This window comes from Thermobia domestica, chromosome 3 (assembly GCF_964235325.1).
Source record: "Thermobia domestica chromosome 3, izTheDome1.hap1.1, whole genome shotgun sequence".
In the NCBI taxonomy this organism is placed as follows: Eukaryota; Metazoa; Arthropoda; class Insecta; order Zygentoma; family Lepismatidae; genus Thermobia; species Thermobia domestica.
The window spans coordinates 144,725,415-144,740,319 of record NC_137456.1 but is presented as its reverse complement, the minus strand read 5'-3'; the positions used below and the strand labels follow the sequence as shown (position 1 = coordinate 144,740,319).

At 37.2% G+C, this 14,905-nt stretch overlaps 2 protein-coding genes across 2 annotated transcripts; both read right to left on the bottom strand.

The window, feature by feature from the left end:
• Positions 1-839: 839 nt before the first annotated feature.
• LOC145681983 (uncharacterized) lies at positions 840-1,241 on the bottom strand. Its single transcript, XM_081753583.1, has one exon. It carries the CDS (start codon positions 1,239-1,241, stop codon positions 840-842), a length of 402 nt encoding a protein of 133 aa, XP_081609709.1.
• Positions 1,242-1,273: 32 nt separating this feature from the next.
• Positions 1,274-2,065, bottom strand: LOC145681982 (uncharacterized). The gene has a single exon (XM_081753582.1). The coding sequence runs from the start codon at positions 2,063-2,065 to the stop codon at positions 1,274-1,276; it is 792 nt and encodes a 263-aa protein (XP_081609708.1).
• Between the last annotated feature and the right edge of the window lie 12,840 nt (positions 2,066-14,905).

Below are 14,905 nucleotides of genomic sequence, written 5' to 3'. Positions count from 1 at the left end.
GCTAATACAATGGTGGAATCTGACCATAAAACAACCTTATCGATCTTGCAATGTAACGCTTGTATTACTTTCTGAGTTAGCTGTGCAAGTAACAAAGCTGCACAAAGTTCTAGGCGAGGAATAGTTGTCTTCTTCAAAGGTGCTACTCGAGATTTTGAACATAGTAAGTTCACTGTGAATTTTACATTTTTTGTACTAGATGTTACATATATACAAGCTTCATATCCATTCTGAGATCCGTCGCAAAATCCATGAATTTCTACCTGCGATTGTGTTTCTTGAATAACCTTCCACTGAACATGTAGTGATTGCAACTCTTGAAGTTGCTCCTCAAAAGTTTCCCACTCTGAATGCAATGGGGCTGGAACTTCTTCATCTCAATTCAATTTTAATTCCCACAAACGTTGCAGAAATATTTTTGCCTTAAGAATAACTGGTCCTATTAATCCTAAGGGATCAAATATGCTCGCTACTGTAGCAAGAATAGTCCTCTTCGTGATTTGTTGAGGGTTGTTTCTTGGTTTGACAGAGAAAGAAAAGGTGTCTTTAATGGGATTCCACAACAATCCTAAACTTCTTGTGATGCAATCATCATTTGGTTGAATGGTGAAATTTGATTCTTGAAGTTCACTGGGTATTTTTGAAAGCAGTGAAGTGTCGTTGCTACACCATTTTCTCAAACAAAACCCACCGCTTTGCAGAAGAGTTGTGAGTTGACCTTGTAATTCATGTAGTTCCTTCTTCGTGTTTGTTCCTGTTTGAAGATCATCAATATAGAAATCCCTCATTACAACTTCTGCTGCCTTAGGGAAATTCTTCTTCTCTTCTATGGCTAGTTGCTAAAGACATCTAGTGGCTAGGAAAGGAGCTGCTGCAGTACCATATGTTACAGTTTTGAGTCGATATATTTTTATTGCTTCTTGAGGGTTTTCTCTCCACAGTATTTTCTGGTAGTTTGCATCTGAATCATGTACCCTAATGTTGCGATACATCTTCTCTATATCAGCTGTCATGACGTATTGATGTTGCCTGAATCTTGCTGTTATGGGAAATAATTCTTCTTGGATTGTAGGCCCGACTCTCATCGTGTCATTTAATGAAAGTACAGAAGTTGTTTTGCACGATGCATCAAATACAACCCTGAGTTTGGTAGTAATACTGTTCTCCTTCATTACGCAATGATGGGGAAGATAGTAGTTTGGCATCATTGTATCGCTCTCTGCTCTAGTTATTTCTTCCATATGGCCCAAATCTTCGTACTCTTTTATGAACGCTATATATGCCCTTTTTTCTCAGTATCCTTCATAAGCCTTTTTTCCATTGAATAAAGTCTTCTCGTTGCAATCTCCTTGGATTTACCAAGATTCCCCACATTTTCTTTAAAGGGAAGTCTGACGATGAATCTCCCAGTCTCGTCTCTCCGGTGTGTTTCTTTGAAGTGTCTTTCACATTCTGCCTGCTCTTGACTTAATGGATGTTTTGTTGAACATTCTTCTATCTTCCAGAATTTTTGTAATTGCTCGTGTACTTTTTCTGTTGTGGAGAGGTGACACACATTTGTCGAAATATGTGGTTGATTGTCTATTTTTCCAGCTACAATCCAGCCAAACAATGTTTTGTGCAAGGTTGGATACTCTGTCTTGAGTTTTATTTGCCCTTCACAAAGTACATCAAAGAATACTTCCGCCCCCAACAACATGTCAATACGCAGTGGTATGTTGAAGCTAGGATCTGTTAATTCAATGTTGGAAGGTATTTCCCACGATGACGTGTCTACACGAACCATAGGCAAGTCTTGTGATATTTGCGGCAATATGATGAAGTCTGATGTGGCTGAATAATTGTTATGTCTTGACTTAATTGTAGCCTGAGCGCTATGGCATGACCTTGTATTAGCATTACCTATACCATTTATGTGTACAACGCTATTACTCTTTGTTAGTCCCAATAATTGAACCAGTCTGTTTGTTAGGAAATTGGACTGAGAAGCACAATCGAGAAGTGTTCGACACATTTGAAAATTACCCTGTTTATCTTTAACATATACTACAGCTGTGGATAGCATAACGCTTGGTGGTGTCCTAAGATTCTGCGGTACACTGTTTGTAGAACGAATATTCTTACCTTCACATTCCTTCTCGAGTGATGTGGTTGCAGCGAGCGTGTTTTGACCTTGACCTATTTCCCTTTCATCTTGTGGTTCATTCGCTCTAGTAGGCGATGGACAACGCGAGTAGTGCAGTAATGTGTTATGCTTTTTATTGCATATTTTACAATTACCTGATAAGCACTCATTTGCCTTATTCGCTCGTTTGAGACAATTTATACACAAAGAAAGACGTTTAACTTCTTTAATTCTATCTCCTACAGATTTTTTCAACAATGATTGGCATTGAAATAATTTGTGTGAGCCTTATGGGACATGCATTGTTGTCGGAACACGTTACGTGTACTGTCGTTGAGTAAGAACTCTTTTTGCCTGCCTTATTTGTTTGTTGATATTTGTTACTTGGAACTGAGGGTGTATCTTTAGGTCTACGCTTATTATCAACTGCGTCTAAAATTTGGCAACGCTGTTGTAAAAATTGTGTCAGCTGTGACATGCTCGGTAATTCATTCGTTGATTGTGTTTTCTCCCAGTCCTTCTCTTCTGTGTGGTATTGTCTAGTTTGGTCGCAATCAAATAAATAAATAATGCATCCCAGCTTTCTGTCGGTTGACCTAATGATTTTAAAGCCCTCAAATGTTTTACCGTGTTGTCTAAAAGAGATTTAAGCGAAACAGCCGACTCACGTTCCACCATTGGCATTTCAAATAAAGCTTTGACGTGTTTGTTAACAATATATTTTTTGTTTTCAAAACGTTCTTTGAGTAAAGTCCATGTTACGTCATAGTTTTCAGAAGAAATTTCCAAGGCTTGTATTACTTCAAGCTCCTCCCCACGTAGAGAAGAACGCAAATAATGAAACCTTTGGACTGACAGCAATGTGCTATTGTTATGTATTAATGCCTGAAACGTGTCATAGAACGACAACCACTCATCGTAGCTTCCAGAAAAGGTCGGAAGGTTTATCACCGGCAACCTAACTGATGGATTAGAATTGCTTGCTTCATTGTTTTCATTTTTCTTTGCAATGGAGCTGTGTTGATTTATGAACATTTGCGCCTTAGCTGCTAAATCAAAATAAGTACTCTCGAATTGCCCTCTTTCTTGCGTTTCCTGATCAATTTCTGATGAACCCTGTAACATTTCTATTTCGGATTGTATTGCATCAAATTCATCATAGCACTGTTTTATTTTCTCGTAACGTAACACTAACTGCGTAATATTCTAATCTTCTGTAAAGCTATCTACAAAAGGTTTAAAACGAGTGAGTTTGGCCTTAATTTGACCTCTCTTGAAAACTAATTCTTTCATTCTGTCCGTCATGCTTCATTCAAATTAAATACACTTTTAACACTTACGTTCTAAATGAGGCTTTGCTATTACAAGCTTATTTTGTATAAGTAATACAAGGATAATATTTCATTGAAATATGCACTCACTACCTACCTTGTTAACTGCACTGTAGAATCCTGATCCGGCGTGGATGGACCATTTGGTCGTTGTAAACCTTGTGTAGGCGCTGGTTTCTTAATAATTCTTCGACGTTGCTTTGAGACTGTTCAATATATTTGTATTTCATAACACACAAGATTATATGAATTCAAAAGATACAAACAAAGTTGCTAGAGCGATATTAACACAATACACGTAGCTACCGTTGCTTTCTTGGTGTCCCTTTTTTACACACACACACTCACCCCTGCTGGGGAGAAAAGTATTAGTTTTTATGTTGCTGCCTCTTCATTTACTTACTGGCGTTAGTTTTTATTGAGAAGAACGCTCAGTTCTGAACAGTGTATTGTAATCTGTGTGACAACTGTAGTAATATAAATACTCTTGAGCATTGCTTATAATAATGTACAGAGATTCAACATATATGGAACAAATTTAGTACACTCATAAGTAAGATTTGTCATTCTTCTCCATGTCATATTATTGCTACTGATGTTCTGATATATCCAGATTTTAACTATTTTTCTAACGCAAAAAATAACAGCGTAGTCTAGCTCGTTGAATATACGCTTCTTCATGTGCTCACTACACATCGACCATATCACGTCGATGTGTATTTGTCTTATTTACGGTACCATTTGCAGAAAATGAATGGACAGTATAAACAACGACACTTTGCAAGTTATTTTGTTTTCCTAGCTCCATAACAATTGTGTAAACTTTTAAGTTTTTTTAACAGATCTTTTAATCAACTGGTTGTTGTATTACTTTTATAACTGACCATTGTACATGTGATAGAGCTGTTAGTAAAGAATTTTAAAAACAAAGTCGGAAGAGCACGCAGCTAGTAATCCAAAGATTGATGGTTCGCGCCACCCTGGGGTACATTTTTTTTACTTGTTTAAAGTGTTGTTTAGACTCACCTTAATGTAAATGCATTACGCATATATCCGATTTAACATATTTTAGGGGAGAAATTTTGTGGTTTATTGAAGTTTACGGCATTACGTTTTGGGGAACATACCTAGAACATACTAGGCACGTTCCTCAGGTACATGCCAGGCATATGCCTAGAGGCGGACATAGACTGTGACTATCACTTGCCATCCATGTGATTTCTTTCTCATAGGTACATAAGGCACATACTGGACACATTCCCATGTACCTGAGGGAACATGATGGGCACATGCCCAAATCAAAAATTGTTTCCTACAAAAGTTATTTCGTTTTTCAAGGACTACCGAATGAGGTATAATTCAATACATGTTCCAATTTGAAAATTTGAAGTTGGCCCATGGATCCCCTCCAAGGAGGGCACTGGGGTTCACCATAACAATACCATGTGAGGTGCCCTATAACATTTTCCTGTCTCAGTTTTCGTTTCATCTTTTTATTCTCAGCCGTTTCTGATTTATAAGCACTGGACATTTTATCTGTAATACCCTGTATATATATATATGAGTCATCTTCAGACTTTCAAAAATTTCTCCCGACCTTAGTTTTCAAGATTCAGGATTGAAATTTTGCACACGTAGTATGTACATAACAACGCGTTTTTTTTGGGGGGGGTTAAAAAGTCAGATTCCTACGTGAATCCAGGCCTGGGCCAGAGGGGTGCAAGTTTCGAATTTTTTCGAAAAAATCTTTCAATTTTCCCGATTTTCCTGGTTCTGGTGTATACTACGGACAAGCGAGTGGTACCGTTACAAAGTATACTCTACCTTGAAGGTATGAACCATGATTCTACGATAGACAGTAAGGAAGCAGTAGCTGTTTGAGTGAAAGCGTAAAATTTACCTCAAAAAGCGGAAATCCTAAAAGGGTTGGAATCTTTTATTATGTATAAGGACATCTTCCCATTTTCGATGCACACTATAATATAGTAAGACGACATTTACATTACTTCAATTAACATTATTTGTTTTAGTGTGACAATGTAAGCTATTTTACAACAACATAAATTTGTAAAATTTACGGAAGAATTGTGTATGTTGTCCTATTTTATGACCACATAAGTACGTCCATGAAATATTAACTTCTTTTAGCACCAAATGAACTGTTACAGCGTCTGTGTTAGAAAGTGTTTATTAGGGAAAATTTCATTGAAATTATACGTTTCGATTCAGATCAAGATCATTGAACAATATATCCTAATAGTTATATATACGCATATGGTGCTTTGGCGTGCATCTACAGTTTTAAGACACTTTTCTCTAAATTTTACCTACCTTGAGAAATGATGTTAGATATTTTAACGTAGTTTATCCTCGTACTGAATGTAAATCCCTCAAAAAGCTTTCGATCTTTCAAATAAATTCTTGCCTACATCTTTGCAAAGCAGTCATGATTTTAAAGAACGGTCAGGGTTAATGCTTCTCTGCAGCAACGACATTTCCTTAGATCTTCACTAGTTCTCCCCTAGTCCCCTAGTGACCCCCAGACCAGTTCGGCCGATCTTGGACATATACCACATCTGGAATATCATTATTTATGTTAGTGATCCCGAAAACTATGCATTCGATACAAATATAGGATGTTTTCGATTATTTTTGAGTGTCATTCCCACTCTGAGCGTCATGCCAACTAAGGCCTAACTTAGAGTTACGCAGCATTTATATCATTATTCATTTTTGCGACCCCGAAGACTATTAATTCGACACTAATATCGTTCATATACCTTCCCCCTCTGACTTTCGTTGACTACCTCCACCCCTTAGTAGGGATTGTTTCAGCGTCTCGCCCCCACAACTACGGAGGAATTTCAACCAACTTAAATATAAATTACCATCTGAAAAACAACTATGCGGGTGATTTTTTTCCGAAAGAAATTCGGCAACTACTTTTTCAGTATCACTTTGGTAGCTCTTTTCGCTTTACATGCTGAAGACGGTCAAAGAGCCCAACTTCATCTGCACTATTGTACTATGAATATAGGTTTCAATGGAATTTAGTTGAATGAATGCTCGCTTAGATGTTGCTCTCGTCACAGAAATGTGAGATACGGTTATAAAAGAGTAATAGTCTAAACAAATACGGAACACTACTAGCAATGACAGTTATCTAAGATTAAAATTTTAGATAATTCAATCTAAGTTGAAAATTCATTCAATCTTTTCCTTCATTAGTGTTCGAAAATTTAAAGTTGTTGCAAAAAAGGTGATACATCATTTGAGTAGACTTCACAGCCTATAGGTTCTTTCACTACTTCTTGTTCATCTGAAGCTAAAGTAGTGTGCATTTTACACAATGAGGAAAAAGTGTGAAATTATATAAAAACCTGCAGAGGGGTTTTACGAAACTTAAATAGGGCATCTCTTTCCTTGGAGCTATCCTACCTGTTGCCATCCAGTGCGCATGATGACATTTCCCCTTTTTAGGAATATTTTCTAAGACAGTAAGGGTTTCTTTTTTTGCTGTAGGAATTGAGTTGTATTTGGTAGAACTGTCTGATGAAGGAGACAATATACTCAGACAAAACATTATTTCGAAACTCTAGCTGAGAATGCAACAAATCGTCGTAAATCTGTCGCGTTTTCCAAGAGGAAAACAACAAAACAGTTATTGCTTATACGCATAATGGTGTCACTTGGATATATAACTTACAAAAGTTATAACTTACAAAATGTCATGGTTACGTCATGGCTTGTTAGATAAAAGGTTAATGAAGGAGGTTCCTACGCTGGTGGTCCTGACCTCGAAACTTGGCCGTTCTTGTTACTATTTTCTTCTAGGTACACTTAATTTGTGCATTCCAGACCTTCAGGTTTGAATTAAATATAAAAGCAGCTAGTTAATTAAATAGAGCCAAAATTATTTTCAAATATGAGACTACTATTACATGTTTTTTCTTTAATTTACGTTTCAACTTTGATATAAAATCTTGAAATCTTAATTTAACTCATCTTCCGGTGTCAAACAATGATGAACATTTTTACAACGACGCCAGTCGGGTGAAAATACTATATTCCATTGTTACTCGTATATACCTAGGTACTTGTTTATTTGTTTACTTATTTTTGAATTATTTAAGTAAAAACGTATGGTGGGCCGTACAATGTATCATGCGACGGAGCTATGTAGGCGGACATAGCAGGAGGCGTAATGCAAATCTCCTTGGTGATAAAAATGTACGGCAATTCTTCGCAAGATTTGAACCACTGCTTCAACTAATATTGGTTTACATAGTAAGCGTAATACCACTCTGCCATAATGTCTCACAAATTAGTCTGCTTCTTAGTGCAGAACTCATTGAGACGTACATTTACAGGTGTCGCGTAAAGTATTTGATAAAACTTTGCTAATAAGTGGGTCGAATTAGGTACCCTTCGAGACGGCTGATCCTGTTGTGGGCGAGCGTTTATTAATAGTATGTATAGTTGCCTTAGGACTCCATCATAGCTGCCGTACGCTGTAGCATTGAATCCGCCAGGCGAGAGATTTAGCGTTGTGTGCAAAAGATTGACCACACATTTTCAACACGTTCCCATAACTCGTCGTATCTTCGTGGAGGATTGTTTAATCACGTTTCCCGCAATGGTCGGGCAACACAGGCCTATACATTTTCAATAGATATCAGATCTGCTCCACGAGGAACCCAGTCAATTGTTTCGACATCAGGTTGCCTCTGCAACGTTGTCCGAATCACATTTGTATTAAGTATCAAGGTATTGTCCTGTTGTAAGTATGATATCCCGTCACCTACATGAGATTTTATTCCGGAAGCGTTTCTTCCAGATTTTCCGAATCCTTGTGATAGGGATGCGCACGAGACGAATCGAGACAGGATTTTCCTGACAAAATTCGAGTCGAGACACGGCTCTTCCAATAGAGAAATATACATTTTTCGAGTCGAGACATAACTTTTACAGCACATTTTCGAGACGAGACAGCCGCAAATCTCGTCTCGTGAGCATCTCTACTAGTGGACGTTCAGATGACAAGGAATCTTGTAGATTCCACTGAAATTTGAAGTCTTGCATATCCACCAGCAGCAGTGGATTGTTACAGTATTTTTTTGACCTGAACGGCAAACGCATTCAGAGGCATACTTTTTTCCATGTGGGCGGTAAATACACTTGGCCCGATGTTTGCACTGGAAGGTATTTTCCACCTGTAAAAACGATCTCGTTCCATCCAGTGCAATATTTACCTGCCCCATATTCCAGACGTCAAGCATGTGGTCGTCTGTAAACCGCTCCTTAATAGCAGCTTTGTATGACATCAAACTAAATAACAGTCGGACAGGTTGTCAATCTGTCGGATAATTGTAGGATCGCCTGGGAAATTGGTTTCCTCTCGCAACTTTCGGGCAGACATGAAAGGCTTCTCACAGCATTGGGCAGTTAACCTTTGGTTGTTTTCGGCAAAGGAAACTTTTTGAGCCCAGTTCCTTTTTTAGTCTTACATCTCATGTTTCCTCATATCTCCTCCTCCAACTCCGTGCTGTTGCGAGGTTAACGCCATATCACGCACCTGCTTCACTGCACTTCATGCCCATATGGTCAACTAAAGCAATTATCCTGCTTTTAACAGAAACTTGGTATTGAGCTATTTTCATACCAGTAGGAAAATGGTAACTTAACTTAGGTGTTTGAACGAAAGGTAATTCATGTGACGTCACACAATAAGGCGGGGTTTCCTCCCATTGTTGTATATCATATCCTACACCCTCTGCTGGATGTTTATGAATGTCAAGAAATCTACTGTCGTGATTGACAGTTTCCATAGATTTCACAAGGACCATCTTCTTAGCTTGTAGTCTTTGTAGAAGGGAAAGAATGCAAATAAAAACGTTTGTAAAGCTATAGCAACGTTTTGTAACATTTTTAAATTCAGGCTCTAAAAAGGCATTTCAGAACAAACGAATGAAAGAGACGGTTTTAGAGCTATGAAACTTGAAAACCTAGTTCCTGTTTGTTCCGTCTGAATGGAAAGAGTATATTACGTCATACACTGCCCCAGACAAGGAAAATAAAATGAAATCTTCCAGCTTTACGTCCTACGTTATGACGGCTAGGCTAAAGGATACGGTGATGATGAGAAATGAATGAAATCGTGGAATGAATAAAGTGGGAGGAAATGGGACAACCCATGAACATGGTGTTTGTCCACTACGAAGCCTCACTTTGTGCGAACTGGGGTCGAACCAGGGACCCCACGCAATAGAGTTGAACGCTCTACCACTGAGCCACTGTGCCCAATTTAGACAAGGAGAGGTGAGGGAGTGGATAAGTTGGATTCAATGCCAAACCAAGTAGACGATCGAGATGTGTGTTTCTGGATGCATAAGCTAGCCGAGCAAGAGCTTGTAATTAATTTGGGTTTAAAATTTTTGTAACGATTTCTAAGCAGCTATTAGTACATATAAACAGACCTGACGAAAAATATCAATAAAATAAAGCCGTTGAATACTCCATTTATTTCAAAGGAAACAGAACACTTCTCATGTAAATCAATGGACTCAAGAAGAAAAATGGTGGGGGTATTCAATACCCTTAATAATTTGTTCTTTTTGGTTGATCCTTGGTTAAGGAATTATTGATATCGACTAGGTATGTCGTCCTTTACTGCCAAATCTTAATCGAAGGTTTATTATTATTTATTTATTTATTTATTTATTTATTTATTTATTTGCAACAGTTGTACTTGTAACAGCACATGCATTTTCCTTACACGCTGTACTGGTCACAATATTATGTAACGACTTTGTCTATCGTCGGTCCGTGCTGCAAGTTGATTTCATACTTAAGATGGCTGGTGAGGTCTGGCACGTTATTTCATTTCGTATGGCTCTGATACAAGTTGATTTGAGTCCGAATTTTAAATTTTTCTCTACTAGTTTTAACTGCAGATAATAGCCACACGCAATCTCTCTTGTTCATTCAGTATAGGTTTTGGCAAAATTTTAGATTGGCAACGTGGTATGCCGATAATCACTATCCAAAAAGCAAGTTTTTCGTTGTGCCTAAGCAAACCATTACGGAATGAGGCCCTCTTTCAATATTTGGTAATAATATATTTAAGCAATATGATAAACGCTTCGGGTTATATATAGAGTCGTTTTGACGTATGATTAGCGTCATATTAAAGGCTGACTACTGAAGGAAACATGTTCTTTGAGCTCTTTAGTATGGAACCAATCATGCGTCAGAACTTTGCATAAGGCATTTCATGTTTAAATTTTCTTTTTATATATATTTGCAGTTGTTTTTCTTCTTGATAGGTTGACAACGCAATATGTAACAGATAAGCGAAGAATCATGGACAACATTCCATATCAGCCTTTGCAAAATTTGCATATCGCAACCAAACACAAACAAAGCGAAAGCCAATAATAATTGCAATGCTGACTACCGCAAACTAAAACCCAAGTTTTGTGTTGCGTTGCTGCACACCAATAAAGAATGAGGCTGTAAGTGTAAGCGTAAAATACTCATAACCAAAATTTTAGCAGAAATATACGAAAAGTTTGCAACAGTTGCCATGACGTATTGATAGACCGGAAGTTCCACAATGTGTACGTTTTAACTGCAATGTACAAAAATGATGGAATCGTATGTTTCCCCACAAGATGACAGAGAAAAAAACTGTACTTACACATTATACCCCAATGTGGTACATGTATGTTGGTGTGTTTACATGTTTCCCCAATAGCATAGTGTTGTTTGCGGAAGTTGCATGACGTACTTCCATTCCCCGATAATAACTTTCTCAACGTGTTAGTACCCCGGATACATGGTTTTACACACGTGAACTTTAATCAATATATCTCGTAATTATTGAGCTTTTCATGGCAATGTCAGATTTGTAGCTGATTTTTTCCTCTTTCCGCAGCTTGCAAAAGGTACGAGAACCCGATACACCCGGTTACCCGAAGGCAGTAATGAAGTGAGGGTCCCCGCAATTTTCACACTGCCAACCATAGTGTGTTTGTGTGTGTGAACTCACGTGCAGAAATTTTCGTCATTGTACATAATTTTACATCACGTTTTCTGTGTGCATCAAAGTACTTTCTCAGCACTTTTCGAACACAATTCAAAACTCAAAACTCAAACTCTATCGTGCAGTTTAAGTCGTTATACTTATTTAAAGTACGAATTTATTTGAATCACACAGTGAGACTTACTGTATAAAATTGTGTTGTTAGGACGGCCTCTTGTCCGTCCGTTACTCTGCACAATAACTCCTAAACGGATGACATTTAAAAAAATATATTATATCTTGTTCCAATAAATACCTAGAGTGATACCCTCGGTCTTTTTCATTAGCGGAGTCAATCCTTGACAACTTAACGAGTAATGGCACCTCTAACGATAGCTATAGTCCATATTGCATGCAAGTAAGTAATTTTTTTAATTCTGTTTATTTGCAGCAGATAGAGTGATTATCTCAGGCAAGATCCTTAATGAACCCAATCCGTTGACGTATTAACGAATAATGGAGACTTTAACGGTAGCATTCGATACCCTACATCCTATAAACTACATATAAGCTATATATATATATATATATATATATATATATATATATATATATATATATATATATATATATATATATATATATATATATATATACAGAGAGAGAGAGAAAGTATAGGCCTACCTTGGTGCAAAAATGCTTCCTTTCGGTGTTATAGGCTGCTGAAAACGAGAAAAATTAACTTTAAAGGTTCATAGCTCCAAAACAATGGTACCCACCTTAGTCGGGTCAAGACTTCACTTACGAACTAGTATGTGCCCTATTCAGAAATCCATGTTTCAGGATCCTGAGGTACTTCCGCAACAATTTTTATAGAGGTAGTTTGTGACTATTTCAAATTATAGTCCAACTGCCTCTATAAAAATTGTTGCTTGAGTACTTTAGGATTCTTAAACCTGTATTTTTGGATAGCGTACATATTACTTCCTAAGTGAAATCTTGACCCGACTACGGTAGGTTCCATAGTTTTGGAGCTATAGACCTTTGAAATTTATTTATATATATATATCTGTTTTCGGCAGAATACAACTCCAAAAGGAAGCATTTGTGCACCCCGGTTGGTGTATACTTTTTTTTTTTTTTTTTTATACTTATCTTGGAGTCAGGAATCACCTCCCAAACGTTGTCGGTGTTGTTTTGAAACACCTCATATATGAATATATGTTTGAATTCTCTTTTTTTCGCAATAGACAGCTAGAGTGATTATCACCGCTGAATTTATTAGTGAAGTGAATCCGATAACATATTAACAGATAACGGCTGCTTTAAAGGTGATTATATATAGCCTATATTCATATATGTAAGCGATTTATTTATTTATTTTATTTTATTTTTTATTTTTATTTATTTATTTATTTATTTATTTTTTGGCAACAGATAGTTAGAACAATTATCTCGACCGAGTTCGTGTCTGTTAGGCATTGTCTCTTAATGGGCTTTGTCCGTTAAAAACTTAACGGATAACGATAACGTTAGCAGTGCTTGTCTATATCTTATACCCCGTACCTATCAGTGAATTTTTGAATCTTGTGTCTCGCAATAGTTATCCATAGCTATTATCTCGGCCACTTTCGTTAATGAAGTTGATCCGTTAACATATTAACGGATAACAGTGAATTTAACATTTGTTATTTATATCCCATACATATATTTCGCGTAATCCTCTGTATTGTCTTTATTAGTATTTGTATTAATATACATATATTGTTTAAAGTAACGGAAACATTTGTTGTTTGCAGTATGTCAAATATGTGAGGAGTAGTAACACTGAAAGCGTGTTACAGCAGTTGGCTCTTGTTACAGTTATGTACCTTCTCTCCCCCTTTCTCTCTGTCTCTCTCTTAATTTTTTAGCTATCTCGCCATTTATTTCTGAAAGGCTACTTCCTGTGTCCGGAAGTACAAAAACCGGAAGTGCAACGAGGCTATCTTTTCAAAAAGAAGGCTTTATTTTCTCTTTCGCTGTGTCGGGGGGCGCGGTGGCTCAGTGGTAGAGCGTTCACCTCTGGTGCTTGGGGTCCCGGGTTCGATCCCAGCCCCCGCCAAGTGAACTTTGTGGTGGACAAAGACCGTGCTCGTGGGTTTTCTCGGGGTTCTCCCGTTTCCTCCCACTTTCTTCATCCCACCATTTTCATTCATCTATCATTATCACCGTCTCCTTTAGCCTCACCGGCATAACCGTGGGACGTAAAACTTAAAGATTTCATTTCTTTCGCTGTGTCTTCTATGCTTTATCGCTTGTCACTTTTTTGATATAGGTCTTCGTCTAGCGTGTGTGTGTCACTTGAACAATAAATCCCCTTTCAGAGTAGTCACTGAGTTGCACTACCGAGTTGCGTCACTGATTATTTATGAAGCATTGTTTTAAATTGGAGCCTTCATAACGGAGCAACTACACTTCTTTCCACTGAAACAGTCACAGCCAGTGGCGTATTTAGGGGGCTATCGGGCTCAAGCCCCCCCACCCCACCACCCCTCAAGGATATTTGTTAGTTTTTTGCATTCCACGTACAACAATAATCCTTCTCACCATTTATAAGAATTTCATTGACTTCAAGTTTTCTTATGCTCTTTGTTCAGAAATAATACCGTATTTGTCAAATTTCATTCTATGTAAGAACTCCGTAACTGAGACAAATAATGTGTAAGGAAAGATAATCATTGCTAAGGATTTTCAGAATCTATTATTTTTTTTTATGAAACGTAAAAATTAAATTCTTTAAGTAAAAACTGAATGTATATTACAAAATGAATATTCATTATATATGTGCATAAGGGGTATATCAAATGATATTCATATGTATTTCAAGCGAAGACAAAGAGGTACTATGTAATGGTGAGTGATGATCAGGTGCTTTTGGATTAAACAAACATCTACTAGGACAGTGGAAACTCAAACTAAATTTATCATACATGTTATTTCATATCGAGTAGTCTACATCTCACGATGGCAATATTTCGAATTTAGAGCATAATAATTGCAATTTGGTATAAAGTTATAAACCGTGATACATCCATAATCGCGATAGTCGAATCCACTGTATCGAGATAATCCTATATTGTCATAAGGGCTTCAATATCGTCGATCCAATGCCAAAACCGCGAATGTGCAAATTTTGTTATTTTCACCTAAGTGCAGTTTCATGTTACTTGGGGCACACAGATTCCAATACCAAAGTCCCATTTGTGAAATATGAGTATATTAGAAGTTGTCGTCAATTCCTAAAACATGTGCCTAAGTCTATATACTGATTTGTCGTGGTAAGTTGAATATTAAAATGGTTATAACTCAAAATCAGAGTTAGCACATTCGCGGTTTTGGTATTGGATCGGCCAACTCAATTAATTCATCTGGTAATCTATAATT

Excerpts from the sequence above, each read along its gene's own strand:
- LOC145681983 (XM_081753583.1), bottom strand. The coding sequence starts at position 1,241 with ATGGAAGAAATAACTAGAGCAGAGAGCGATACAATGATGCCAAACTAC.
- LOC145681982 (XM_081753582.1), bottom strand. The coding sequence starts at position 2,065 with ATGCTATCCACAGCTGTAGTATATGTTAAAGATAAACAGGGTAATTTT.